General features: G+C 49.0%; 1 protein-coding gene across 1 annotated transcript in view; it reads right to left on the bottom strand.

Annotated features, from left to right (window-relative positions):
* gpc6a (glypican 6a) overlaps positions 1 to 14,746 on the bottom strand; it is a 172,250-nt gene that overhangs the window by 140,872 nt on the left and 16,632 nt on the right. The window contains 1 exon segment of the mRNA XM_077023214.1: positions 3,707 to 3,865. Coding sequence (XP_076879329.1) covers positions 3,707 to 3,865 — 159 coding nt within the window.

Below are 14,746 nucleotides of genomic sequence, written 5' to 3'. Positions count from 1 at the left end.
TTGGATTTGGGGTTTGGTGTGGTGGGGCTAAGGTCAGGGCTGGGCTTTGGTGTTGGGGCTAAGATCAGGGCCAGGCTATAGTGTTGGGGCTAAGATCAGGGCTGGGATTTGGTATTGGGGCTAAGATCAGGGCTGGGCTTTAGTGGAGGGGCTAAGATCAGGGCTGGGTTTTAGTGGTGAGGCTAAGATCAGGGCTGGGCTTCAGTGGTGGGGCTAAGATCAGGGCTGGGCTTTAGTGGTGAGGCTAAGATCAGGGCTGGGCTTTAGTGGTGGGGCTAAGATAAGGGCTGGGCTTTAGTGGTGAGGCTAAGATAAGGGCTGGGCTTTAGTGGTGAGGCTAAGATAAGGGCTGGGCTTTAGTGGTGAGGCTAAGATAAGGGCTGGGCTTCAGTGGTGGGGCTAAGATAAGGGCTGGGCTTCAGTGGTGAGGCTAAGATCAGGGCTGGGTTTTAGTGGTGAGGCTAAGATCAGGGCTGGGCTTCAGTGGTGGGGCTAAGATAAGGGCTGGGCTTCAGTGGTGAGGCTAAGATCAGGGCTGGGCTTCAGTGGTGGGGCTAAGATCAGGGCTGGGCTTTAGTGGTGAGGCTAAGATCAGGGCTGGGCTTCAGTGGTGGGGCTAAGATCAGGGCTGGGCTTTAGTGGTGAGGCTAAGATAAGGGCTGGGCTTCAGTGGTGGGGCTAAGATAAGGGCTGGGCTTCAGTGGTGAGGCTAAGATCAGGGCTGGGCTTCAGTGGTGGGGCTAAGATAAGGGCTGGGCTTCAGTGGTGAGGCTAAGATCAGGGCTGGGCTTCAGTGGTGGGGCTAAGATCAGGGCTGGGCTTTAGTGGTGAGGCTAAGATCAGGGCTGGGCTTCAGTGGTGGGGCTAAGATCAGGGCTGGGGATTGGAGCATTCGAGGTAACCTAGCTCTCTGGTGAGATGCATTCTGCCCCAATAGGGCAGAGAAAGCAAAAGATTCATGACATGAGATGATCCTCCATCTGAAAGAGCAGCGGTGGCTGGATCGATATTCATCCCACCAAGCTGAAGGGGTTTCTGGGGATTAGATGTCAAATCTGCAGGGCCTATCAAGATGATAAATAAAGTTTCTGTGCATGTGTGCTTGTGTATGTGTGTACACACATGTGTGTCTTTGTGTGTGTGTGTGTGTGTGTGTGTGTGTGTGTGTCAGGCTCTCTTGGACTTGAGATAAAGGTGAGTTGTGAACTCAGGGTTGAGAAAGAAGACAGCACAATACAAGCTGTATCCACAGGAGGGGAGCACTGTTGAACAGAGAGCCCAGCACTCTCCAAAGAGCCCTGCAGGATACTCACACACACACACACACACACACACACACACACACACACACACACACCCCTCAGCCTCCACTGTGAGCAGCACATCATTCTCATGACTCTATAGAGTTTAGAGACGTTCCACAGACAGGCCAGCATTGGCACGGCCTCACCAGAGCACTTCATAGTGCCCGTCTGATAAACACCACACTAACAAGCTACTACAGCACAGTTCGAACTGAAGGAACTATGACCGCATGTCTTTTGCTTCTCTTTGGGGAAGTAAACCACACCCAGATTATCATGATATAATAGGTGGTATTAGATTTCTATATGATCTACAATTAGAAACGCAAGTCCTGCTTCTCTTACAGGCCTCCCCACATTAGTGGGAAGTTGTGGCTCCACCCTGCAGCTTTCTGGGTGGATGATGCTGCAGTATAAGGGCCACTACTCAGGGCCTAATGGTGTGGAGCTACACCACCCTAAAATGTCCTAAGAAGAAAACTCTGCCCCATCCATCACCATGCTCCACCCGAGGTGATGCTCAGCTTCACATCACAATGAGGATCTGGGTCAGACCATGAGACTGATTGTACATCTGGACTGGGTCCAAGCCTGGTCCAACCCTGGGCTTAATCCAATCCTGGTATAAACCCTGACCAACTCTGGGCTAAATCCAGTCCAACCCTCGTATAAACCCTGACCAACTCTGGGCTAAATCCAGTCCAACCCTCGTATAAACCCTGACCAACTCTGGGCTAAATCCAGTCCAACCCTCGTATAAACCCTGACCAACTCTGGGCTAAATCCAGTCCAAACTTGGGTTAAATACAGTCCAACTCTGGACTAAATGCTGTCCAACCCTGCATTCATTTTTCTGCCTGGGACAACATCCCTGACATTCCCAACCATGTAGTCCAGACCAGCAGTATTCATGTCCACACAGTGGAGCACACGTGCTGGCAGCTGACAGTCCACAGTCGGCTGCATTATAAGCTGATTGAACCAAGTGGTGGGATTAGTGGAGCCGTGAAGAGGGATTCTGGAGTGATGTTGGGAATAGGGGAGCCGTGGAGAGGGGTTCTGGGGTGATGTTGGGAATAGTGGAGCCGTAGAGAGGGGTTCTGGGGTGATGTTGGGAATAGTGGAGCCGTGGAGAGGGGTTCTGGGGTGATTTTGGGAATGGTGGAGCCATGGAGAGGGGTTCTGGAGTGATGTTGGGAATAGTGGAGCCGTGGAGAGGGGTTCTGGGATGATGTTGGGAATTGTGGAGCCGTGGAGAGGGGTTCTGGGGTGATGTTGGGAATAGTGGAGCCGTGGAGAGGGGTTCTGGAGTGATGTTGGGAATAGTGGAGCCGTGGAGAGGGGTTCTGGGGTGATGTTGGGAATAGTGGAGCCGTGGAGAGGGGTTCTGGGGTGATATTGGGAATAGTGGAGCCGTAGAGAGGGGTTCTGGAGTGATGTTGGGAATAGTGGAGCCGTAGAGAGGGGTTCTGGGGTGATGTTGGGAATTGTGGAGCAGTGGAGAGGGGTTCTGGAGTGATGTTGGGAATAGGGTAGCCGTGGAGAGGGGTTCTGGAGTGATGTTGGGATTAGGGGAGCCGTGGAGAGGGGTTCTGGGGTGATGTTGGGAATAGTGGAGCCGTAGAGAGGGGTTCTGGGGTGATGTTGGGAATAGGGGAGCCGTGGAGAGGGGTTCTGGGGTGATGTTGGGAATGGTGGAGCCGTGGAGAGGGGTTCTGGGGTGATGTTGGGAATAGGGGAGCCGTGGAGAGGGGTTCTGGGGTGATGTTGGGAATAGTGGAGCCGTGGAGAGGGGTTCTGGGGTGATGTTGGGAATTGTGGAGCCGTGGAGAGGGGTTCTGGGGTGATGTTGGGAATGGTGTAGCCGTGGAGAGGGGTTCTGGGGTGATGTTGGGAATGGTGGAGCAGTGGAGAGCGGTTCTGGAGTGATGTTGGGAATGGTGTAGCCGTAGAGAGGGGTTCTGGGGTGATGTTGGGAATGGTGTAGCCGTGGAGAGGGGTTCTGGGGTGATGTTGGGAATGGTGGAGCCGTGGAGAGGGGTTCTGGGGTGATGTTGGGGCGCCACTGAGAATCCCAGTCATCCCTCTCCCTTCCATATTCAGTTTATAGACCTGTGCACTACATATCTGTCTAAAAATATCAGCACCAGCTCCAGAACAAAATTTTAAACAGAAGTCTCAAAGTTTCCAACATGAAAGAAGGGCATCAAGCCCCCTGAAGGTGTGGGCAAGAATGGGGAGGGGCACTGCAGACGGGGCAGGGGCACTGCAGACGGGGCAGGGGCACTGCAGACGGGGCAGGGGCACTGCAGACGGGGCAGGGGCACTGCAGACGGGGCAGGGGCACTGCAGACGGGGCAGGGGCACTGTTAGCTGTTAGGAAGGGTAGAGAGTGTTCTCACCGTCAAACTTCTTGTGTCGAGAGGTGAAGGTGGAGCGGAGGGTGGTGCTGGTGTCCTCCAGCAGGCCCTGGAGCTCCAGTTTGCTCTGTTCGCTCAGCTTCTCCTCCATCTCTGAGGTGCAGCAGGTGTAGCCCTGAGAACACACACGCAGGTGCTCACCTGCGGAAGGGAGACATTTTTGGTTCTTTTTTTTTTTTTTTACACAAAACATGCAAACACACACACACACACACACACACACACCTCTGTCTGGTTCATTAAACCTGCAGCTGAGAGCTGTAGTTTCTCCCGGCACACTGGGGATGTGGAGAAGCAACTGGAACTAACGACGTGTGCCTCACCCTAGTGTGACATCTGTAATTACGGCAAACCTGCTGAGTAACGTCTCAGATCAATCATGTACGTCTGCATACTGCTCTGGGCTTTGCATGTTACATCTGGGTCTGAATAATAACCAGATTTCACAGATGCAAATTTAGTGTGTCTGCACAATAACAGATAACGATGTGCATGTGTGTTTGTGTAGGCTGGATCTCACCACCGATTACCGTGAAATATTGCCCTGAAATAAAACACTGCTCAACCGATGTTCAGTTTTACTGCCCTCCTGATCAGATGAGTAGCTTTTCATTACATCATAGAGCAAATGTCCGCACAGGCCCATATGGGCCCATACCTGTGCTGTCTTCTGGAACACCAGTGAAAAGATCATTTTCATGCTTTTGTTGAGCCTTTTTGTGTGAGTGGGAAGGCTGAGATGCACGGTTAAGTGGAGATGAGATTCTTCATCCCAGCTCTTCAAGGGCTTCTGGGTAAACAGCCCACTACACACTTCAGTTAAGGAAAGACTACACCACAGCCTTCATGTGGAAACACACACTATCAAACTGAATTAATGTACAAACTTGTGGGCTTCTGACCTGTGTTAAATTCATCAGATATGCAATTTTTTTTAGTTAACATTGAGATAAAAAATACAGATTTTTCTAGAATTCTTGTTTAGAATCTGAATTTTGGTAGAAGGATACAAAGAAAGCAAGAGGTGAACCATTACTGCTGGTCAGTAGAAAGAGTGAAGCAGCCTTTACCCACATGGAGTATTTTCAGCCACCGATCTGATCAGTCAAAACGTTAAACAGTCGAAGTGGTCCCTGCTAAGCTATGAGCTACCTAGCAACAGGCGCTGTGTGTGTGTGGTTGTGTGTGTAATTATGTTTGTGTATGTATGTGTGTGTGTGTGTGTGTGTGTGTGTGTGTGTGTGTGTGTGTGTGTGTGTGTGTGTGTGTGTGAACATTAGTGGCAGATTTATAAATGTAAATGACCTATTTATTAGTTGCCTTTCACACCACACATTGCAAAAAAGCACAAACAAGCCAACTGGATTCTCTTGACTTGTCTTCACGTAACTGCACTCAGACGCTGCACTCAGACCCAGACAGACGCTGACAGACACAGGTAGAACACAGACAGAACACAGACAGAACACAGGCAGACACAGGCAGACACAGGCAGGCCGTGAAGACACGTGAAGACCCGTGCTGGCCAGCTGTTAACATGCAACGGCCAAGAAATTTACTGCTCGTCACCGTGCGAAGCAAACTGGTCGTCCTTCACCATGAGACGGGCCCAGCGCTGACTGCTGCCCACTTATTTATAAAGCCATTCGCCATAAATTGCCTTCATATATCACCTCTCTATTGCACTGCAAGGTTAATGCCTGCCGGACCCAAACAGTGATACAGTGCTGCTCGCTCGGTCTTGTGTTCCCGTCGGAAGTCGGTGAATAGACGCATACGGATGTGGGATGTGGGGCATGTTCAACCTTCAGCCCAGTTTGGAGCGGGAACCATTTAAGTGCTTTTAAGTCTAATCATTCTTGTACCTGCGGACCCCATATAACGTACATTTTCCCTATTGAGCATTTCAGTTAAACTCCTGCTCCCAATCTTGAGCAGCGTCCACACAGGCCCTTAATGGCCTCAGGGCGGGGCTATCGTTTAAGACTACATCTAATTACTGCTGTTCTTCTCCGGCTGTATGGAGGTACATATAGGACATGTACAACTAACGTAGAACATAGACACGTGTCGAACATGCAAAACTAAAAGGCAGACAGAGCAGAATAAATCTGTTCTGCCCATTAAACTAATGATTTTGTTTTTGTTTGTTTTGGAGGATTTCAGTTTATCTCAAAGTTCAGCGGTATGGCATAATTTTCAATATCAGTATCTGTACTGTGAACACATTAATGCTGACAAGTCTCCATAGATAAAGAAGCATGGTGGGTGAGGAGCAGTGCCTGAGGAGCAGAGGAGTAATGTCTGTCAGATTACACATTTGAACTATGGATACTGAATGAGGACCTGGGCTCATCTCTGTCAGATTATAGACTTGAACTTGTTCCACGTTGACTGTTTGCTCTACCAGAGCCAAATCCGCTTGCGCTGGTTCAACAACCCTGAGCTGAGATGCTCGTCTCTGGACTCTGTGTTCAGCGCCTTCCTTCATCAGCATGAGCAATTTCAACTTCATCAAAGTCCCGGCCACACCCCCCCCCAGAACACCCACGTGTTCAGTCATCAGAGAGTCCTTGAAAAAGTCCCCCAGCTCATTCTGGCTTAGCAGTGCTGCCAGCAGGAGGATCAGGGTGGCAGCTCGGAGAACCAACCGCCCTGACACCGCAGCCATGAGGGAGAGGCGGACCGGACTAATGACAGGTTTACTGTGAACTCAGGCCTCAGTCTGGAATCATTAGAGGCCATTAGGGAGTGATAGGGTTGGAAAACAGGAAGTGGTAATGATGGGGTGGAGCACAGTTCCTGTGTGTGAAGCCCTCCTCAGAGACGGACTTGCTGGACATTTAAAAATAAAACGCATATCCTTTACACGGAGAAAATAGGCAGATAGAAAACATACTCATACTTCCAGAAAAGGCAGTTAGAAAACACACTCATCCTTCCAGTGCATTTAAATTTGGCTATACAGCTCCATATATATGTCTGTATGCAGGTGCCTGTGATGAGAACAGTGTCAGATCAGCGTCCAGGATGTCACCATGGATGTGTTCTGGAATGTCCTTCAGAATTAAATCAGGAAAGTGTTCAGGAATGTGACAAAATCGTAATCTTGAGAAGCACCATGTTTTTGACTGAGGTCAGAACCAGTGTCAGACTGCATAGAACATTCTGTGCAGAGTTCAAATGACTTTTGAAGATCTGTAATAACTTAAGACAGCAAATCAGAACAAATATAGAGAACAATAATGTCAGCTGAAAGAATTTCTGTAACCGAAGAGAAAATGTGTGTATATAGTACAAACTAGATCTGGGATAGATCCCTAGAGAACTCCCAGAGACTCCCACGAGACAGACCATCAACGTGGACAAACTTTTATCTACTGCATGTAATGTTCAAATCACCTAGAGATTTATTCTATTTAACAAAACTGAACAGTCAACAGGGTCGAAAGCTTTAAATAAGTGAGAAGCACAGTGATAAATGCAGCTGCTCTGTGATTTCTTTCATCATGAGCTCACATTACGCTGTTAACAAATAAATGGCCATATTTTGTCAGACAAGATAGTGTGACACCACAGGACAACTGCAGAATGTTGCAGCCAGAGCACTAACATGTAGAGAAGAGAGAACACAGAACAGCTTTGGGCTTATGGGCAGGTCCATATCGACATGATAGCATCATGCAGTTGCTGCAGATTTGTCGGCTGCACATCCATAATGCAAATCTCCCGTTCAACCACATCCCAAAGGTGTTCTATTGGACTGAGATCTGGTGACTGTGGTGGCGTTCGAGTACAGTGAACCCATTGTCGTGTTCAAGAAATCAGTCTGAGATGATTCACACTTTATGACATGGTGCGTTATCCTGCTGGAAGTAGCCATCAGAAGATGGGTAGACTGTGGTCATAAAGGGATGGACATGGTCAGCAACAATATTCAGGTAGGCTGTGGTGTTGACACAATGGTCAATTGGTACTAATGGGCCCAAAGTGCCAGGAAAATATCCCCCACAACATTGCACCACCATCAGCCTGAACTGTTGTTGATGCCAAATTCTGACCCTACCATCCGAATGTCACAGCAGAAATCGAGACTCTTCAGACCAGGCAACGTTTTTCCAATCTTCTATTGTCCAACTTTGGTGAGCCTGTGCGAATTGTAGCTTCAGTTTCCTGTTTTTAGCTGACAGGAGTGGCACCCGGTGTGGTCTTCTGCTGCTGTAGCCCATCCGCCTCAAGGTTCGACGTGTTGTGCGTTCAGAGAAGCTCTTCTGCATGCCTCGGTTATTTCAGTTGCTGTTCTATCAGCTCGAACCAGTCTGGCCATTCTCCTCTGACCTCTGGCATCAACAAGGCATTTGTGCAAGGCATAAACTGCCGCTTACTGCATATTTTATTTTTTTCTGTTTTTCAGACCATTCTCCCAGTAGATTAGCAGTTTCTGAAATACTCAAACCAGCCCGTCTGGCACCAACAACCATGCCACGTTCAAAGTCACTTAAATCACCTTTCATCCCCATTCTGAAGGCATGGAGTTGCTGCAATGTGATTGGCTGATTTGACATTTACGTTAATGAGCAGTTGGACAGTTGTACCTAATAAAGTGGCCGGTGAGTGTAGAATTGTCTCATGTCATAATTAGCACCAGTACATTTCAAAACACCAATATATTTGACTGAGAGAAGTTGTGCAGTGAGAGAAGTACTGGTTTCTGGAATGCTCCCAGAATGCAGCACAGACAGACAGACAGGTGAAGCAGTGTTCTGATGAAGCAGTGTTGTAGTGAAGCAGTGTTCATGTGAAGCAGTGTTGTAGTGAAGCAGTGTTCATGTGAAGCAGTGTTGTAGTGAAGCAGTGTTGTAGTGAAGCAGTGTTCATGTGAGGCAGTGTTCTGATGAAGCAGTGTTCTGATGAAGCAGTGTTGTAGTGAAGCAGTGTTGTAGTGAAGCAGTGTTCATGTGAAGCAGTGTTCATGTGAAGCAGTGTTGTAGTGAAGCAGTGTTCATGTGAAGCAGTGTTCATGTGAAGCAGTGTTCATGAGAAGCAGTGTTCATGAGAAGCAGTGTTCTAGTGAAGCAGTGTTGTAGAAGCAGTGTTCTGATGAAGCAGTGTTCTAGTGAAGCAGTGGTGTGGTGAAGCAGTGTTGTGGTGAAGCAGTGTTCATGTGAAGCAGTGTTGTAGTGAAGCAGTGTTGTAGTGAAGCAGTGTTCATGTGAAGCAGTGTTCTAGTGAAGCAGTGTTCATGTGAAGAAGTGTTCTGATGAAGCAGTGTTCTGATGAAGCAGTGTTCTAGTGAAGCAGTGTTCATGTGAAACAGTGTTCTAGTGAAGCAGTGTTCATGTGAAGCAGTGTTCTGATGAAGCAGTGTTCTAGTGAAGCAGTGTTCATGTGAAACAGTGTTGTAGTGAAGCAGTGTTCATGTGAAGCAGTGTTCTGATGAAGCAGTGTTCTAGTGAAGCAGTGTTCATGTGAAACAGTGTTGTAGTGAAGCAGTGTTCATGTGAAACAGTGTTGTAGTGAAGCAGTGTTCATGTGAAGTAGTTTTCTAGTAAAACAGTGTTCTGATGTGCAGTGAGAGAAGTACTGGTTTCTGGAATGCTCCCAGAATGCAGCACAGACAGACAGACAGGTGAATCAGTGTTCTGATGAAGCAGTGTTGTAGTGAAGCAGTGTTGTAGTGAAGCAGTGTTGTAGTGAAGCAGTGTTCATGTGAAGCAGTGTTCATGTGAAACAGTGTTGTAGTGAAGCAGTGTTCATGTGAAGCAGTGTTCTGATGAAGCAGTGTTCTAGTAAAGCAGTGTTCATGTGAAACAGTGTTGTAGTGAAGCAGTGTTGTAGTGAAGCAGTGTTCATGTGAAGCAGTGTTGTAGTGAAGCAGTGTTGTAGTGAAGCAGTGTTCATGTGAAGCAGTGTTCATGTGAAGCAGTGTTGTAGTGAAGCAGTGTTCATGTGAAGCAGTGTTCTGATGAAGCAGTGTTCTAGTAAAGCAGTGTTCATGTGAAACAGTGTTGTAGTGAAGCAGTGTTCATGTGAAGTAGTTTTCTAGTAAAACAGTGTTCTGATGAAGCAGTGTTCATGTGAAGCAGTGTTGTAGTGAAGCAGTGTTCTGATTTACACATAACATTTGGGGCTCTTTACTAATTCTTAGTTATTAGGCTGTCACAGTCCTTTAGGCACTCTGCCTTAGAGACACACCGACTGCCACACACACACACACACACACACACACACACACACCAAAATCACAAGGCTCCTGTACATGTTCACCTGTGCCTTGTTCTTTTCTGAAGTTAAAGCCCACGGGTACTTTCCTCCGCTGCTGTGTGTTAGTCGTCTGCTGTGCTATGAGACTCTGCTGTGCCTCAGTGCTCCGAGCTGTTCCACCAGCGATTACTCTCACTGTTATTACGCTGGCCAGCTCGCCGCTGGGCTTTGCTGCTTTTCGTTCTTGCTACAGTGGAGAATAAACAAACTCCTTATTTACGCTCACGTCTCAGCCTCCCTTAGAGCATCTCAAGCTGATTTTTAAATCTACATTTTTATTTAACATTCTGTCAGTTGATCTTGCCTTTGTGTATTTACTTAAAATCTTTAATGTTTTCCATTGTAATCTATTTTTCATATTTTAAATATTTCTTTTTGATTCGGTTCTTATTTGTTTTTGTTTTACATACAAAAAGAAAAGTTGAAATGTTCTGAACTGGGTGTGATTGCATTTTCTGTGTGCTAGCAGTGACCTGGCGATGCCCCTCATGGTCAGGGTTCCATCGCCACGAGCAACCGTGCTGCCAGGCGTCTGAGGCGGCTGCCATCCAGAAAGAGTCAGGAGAAAACATGTCCTGCAGAAGGAGCCGGAAGACGTCCTTGTTAGCGAGGTCCAACATTCATGACCCATAATGTCCTGGCAGCAGCTGGGCGGAGTTCCTGAACGGACCCTGAGACCCAGTTTTCCCTGGCTGTCCAATCAGGACGTGAAGACCCGAGACGTGCGTAATTACAGCATGAGACACGCACAACATTCACAATGACATGTTGGCATCCACTCAGAGTGGTTTTAAAAGGGAGGTGGACTGTAAAAAACATACATGCCCCCCCACAGACATACACACACATAACTACCCCCACCAAACCCTCCAACCCTCACACATAACCCCCCCCCATTAGTGAGGCAGAAGATTGGTGGTACTTGCCACCTTGAACACGCCGCTCAACTGAAGCGCGGAATTCTAATTAAGGCCAATTTGCTGAGTGGGAGAAGAGGTCTGCAGTACAACACGCAGAGAACAACAGCCAGAGACAGCAGGACTGGGTCCTGTAGGCTGGATCCTCTGGGTTCCGTAGGCTGCATCCCATAGGCTGGGTCCCGTAGGCTGGGTCCCGTAGGCTGGGTCCCGTAGGCTGGGTCCTGTAGGCTGGGTTCCGTAGGATGGGTCCCGTAGGCTGGGTCCCGTAGGCTGGGTCCCGTAGGCTGGGTCCCGTAGACTGGGTTCCGTAGGATGGGTCCCGTAGGCTGGGTTCCGTAGGATGGGTCCCGTAGGCTGGGTTCCGTAGGCTGGGTCCCGTAGGATGGGTCCCGTAGGCTGGGTCCCGTAGGCTGGGTCCTGTAGGCTGGGTTCCGTAGGATGGGTCCCGTAGGCTGGGTCCCGTAGGCTGGGTCCCGTAGGCTGGGTCCTGTAGGCTGGGTTCCGTAGGATGGGTCCCGTAGGCTGGGTCCTGTAGGCTGGGTTCCGTAGGCTGGGTCCTGTAGGCTGGGTTCCGTAGGCTGGGTTCCGTAGGATGGGTCCCGTAGGCTGGGTTCCGTAGGATGGGTCCCGTAGGCTGGGTCCCGTAGGCTGGGTTCCGTAGGCTGGGTCCTGTAGGCTGGGTTCCGTAGGCTGGGTCCTGTAGGCTGGGTTCCGTAGGCTGGGTTCCGTAGGATGGGTCCCGTAGGCTGGGTTCCGTAGGATGGGTCCCGTAGGATGGGTCCCGTAGGCTGGGTCCTGTAGGCTGGGTTCCGTAGGATGGGTCCCGTAGGCTGGGTCCCGTAGGCTGGGTTCCGTAGGATGGGTCCCGTAGGCTGGGTCCCGTAGGATGGGTCCCGTAGGCTGGGTCCCGTAGGCTGGGTCCTGTAGGCTGGGTTCCGTAGGATGGGTCCCGTAGGATGGGTCCTGTAGGCTGGGTTCCGTAGGATGGGTCCCGTAGGATGGGTCCCGTAGGCTGGGTCCCGTAGGCTGGGTCCCGTAGGCTGGGTCCCGTAGGCTGGGTCCCGTAGGCTGGGTCCTCTGGGTCCTGCAGCCAGATCCCTGTCGGTTACTCCTGAATGGAGATCCCGCAGGCTTCCACTTTAAGTTGCAGATCCCATTAAACAGACACCAACACACTTCCAGACTTTGTCCTACATTTAATCTGCTCCCAACAATCTTGTGCTTTTGATAAGATCATTAATATTGCAGCTGTAGTTCTGAGTGGACAGACGGCCGTTCCTCAACACATCCTTGCACTGTGTTCCTCGACATCCACGCTACTCAACGTTTATTTATTCATATGTTGATTGCTGAAGCTCACCTTCATGGAAGCATCACTCATCTGTAGTCCAGTCAAGGAGTGTGTGCTTCTCCAGGTCTAAGGGCAGACTGTTTGGGCCTGTCCTGCAGTGCTTGCTACGAGTTGCATCATTACAGAAAATGTCTCTGTTAATGGATATTTTAAAAGCGTCAGTGCTGTATAAAATCCACTGCATGCTGGTCCCTGCGGAATCTCCTTTCGATATTTGCATCTCTTTGATGGGCATAAAAGTTTTCGAGACAGTCCAGCAGTCTTTCTGTCTGTTAATCTATCCAGATCAACCGATATTTGGTTGGCTGCAGGCTGAAAGCTGAACAAGAAGTTTGTCTTAATATTCATCTCCATCTGCGTCTGCACATCAATGTGGGCCGTAACCACGACGAGAGATCGAAGAGCCAGGTGTGGCATGGCATGCTATGTGTATAAGTGTATAAGTGTGTGTGTGTGTGTGTGTGTGTATATGTACAGGTGCGTGTGTGTAATTTTAATAAACTAGATTTTAATAGACATACTGTAAGAGTTGTGAGTGAGGGAGGAAATGTATGAAGCTGAATGGATTCAGATTAAAGATTCAGATTCAGATTTTTAAACCAGGTTATTGGGTTGTGGAGTCACAATACTTTTTGTGTGTGTGTTTGTGTGTGTGTGTAATTGGGTTGTAGAGTCATAATACTCAATACGCTGTACGCATCCGCTTCCATGGTGATACAGTTACTGCCTACCGTCTCGGTTATGTGGTAACAGTGTGCAGATGCACTGTGAGACAAATGTAAGAGAAAAGGAGATACACAGTGAGAAAAGGAGATACACAGTGAGAAAAGGAGATACACAGTGAGAAAAGGAGATACACAGTGCGCAATAGTGGCCCCAGGTTTCAGGGGAGGTCACTCACTCACTCATTTCTATGGTAACGCTGTGACCCAGGATGGGCTGGGTCTGTATTCCTCCAACCACAACACATGGATGTTTTAGTGGTGAACAAATGCTAGAAACTGAGAATCTCACACACTCACTCACACTAGACCCCATGAAGAAGTGGAGCACTGAAGAAAAACCTGGATGATGTAGGAGATTCTGGCCCTGTACCTTACATATATTGTCTTACATTTGCACGTCCTGAACCACCATTACTCAACGAGCTCTGCAGACTGAGCAATACTTCAGCTTAAATAAGTGATCCATGGGTTTCTTGCCATATGTCACCTTTACAGGAAGAAGAGGACGCGGACCGCGTGAGAGCCCATCAGTCTTCCAGACCAGCACGGGCTGAGGTTGCATTGTTCAAAGGCAGACGCAGTGTGGAGTGGGCACCTCCCCCGGGCTCCAGGGCTCTGAGCTTAGCTTTGCCACTCGACGTCGCACACTAGTGGAAGCTCAAGGTATTGCAACAACCTAATTACAGTAACTTTCCCCATTGAAGGTCAAAACATCAAAGATATTGTGTTTTGTACCAGTAGCACGATGGACTCCATAGGCTATTGTAATAATCTCAGCACATACTCCTCTCTCTAACCCTAACATAACCCTAAACTAACTCTAACCCTAACCCTAACCCCAACCTTAACCCTAACCCTAACTCTGTCTACTTCATGCTTTGCCTTCTTGATAAAACAATACCAATGGAATCCAGTACATCGTGGCATGTACAACCACTGCATTCTGGGAAAGGAAGTCGGCGGGTCCTGGGTACCCTAGATGTTCCAATTGCAGAACCTTCTGTAAATCCATGAATGCTGTTCCAAATGTCGGGTCCACCCACCGAGCCATATAGTGCAGCGTGGTGTTAAAATGTGCTGACAGCATGTATTTGGGAAGGCAGACCATCCCAGCAGACGCTAAATCAGTTCTGGCAAACAACTCTTGGCAAGAGCCCAGTTAAAATGGCAGAGCAACGTGGCATCAACAGCAGACTTGGATGAGGAACTAGAGTTGGAGCCTTTACTGGTCTAGTAAGCACAGCCCTGAGAATATAACCTGCCCAGTTCAGAGCACCAGGAACGGGCTGAGCACTAGTGTAGGAACCTGCCTGCTCTACACAAAAGTCTCCATTTGTGGAAGGTTCCGGAATCGCTGCAGCAGAGCAAAGCCGATCTGGTACAGGGCCCGTCGCACACAAACGCAGTGATCCAAATTAGACAGAAACCCAGTGACGATGCGATGGAGCTGAAGAGACAGTGAAACCAGGAGGAGGGGGGGGGGGGGGGTGCAGTGAGACTCAGATCTGTCCAAGGAAGGACTTGAGCTGCCAGTAGGTTGCAGTAGGTGCATAGTACTCACCGAGCAGCAAAGGGCACTCCCTGGGCTGTGTGTGCCGGGGTCACGAACCTGCCTCACTCCCCGGCCCAGCACCATGAATGCAAACTGACAGCCAGTCCTGTGAGTGAGCTTGGTCCAATCAGAGACAACCCAACAACCAAAAGCTAGTTACAGCCCTGATGGCCAGATTAGGGACCTCAGTTAACCAAACACGAAAGGATC

Source organism: Brachyhypopomus gauderio, chromosome 12 (genome assembly GCF_052324685.1).
Source record: "Brachyhypopomus gauderio isolate BG-103 chromosome 12, BGAUD_0.2, whole genome shotgun sequence".
Taxonomy (NCBI): Eukaryota; Metazoa; Chordata; class Actinopteri; order Gymnotiformes; family Hypopomidae; genus Brachyhypopomus; species Brachyhypopomus gauderio.
Note: the sequence above shows the minus strand (reverse complement) of the source record. Positions and strands in the feature narration are given on the sequence as shown.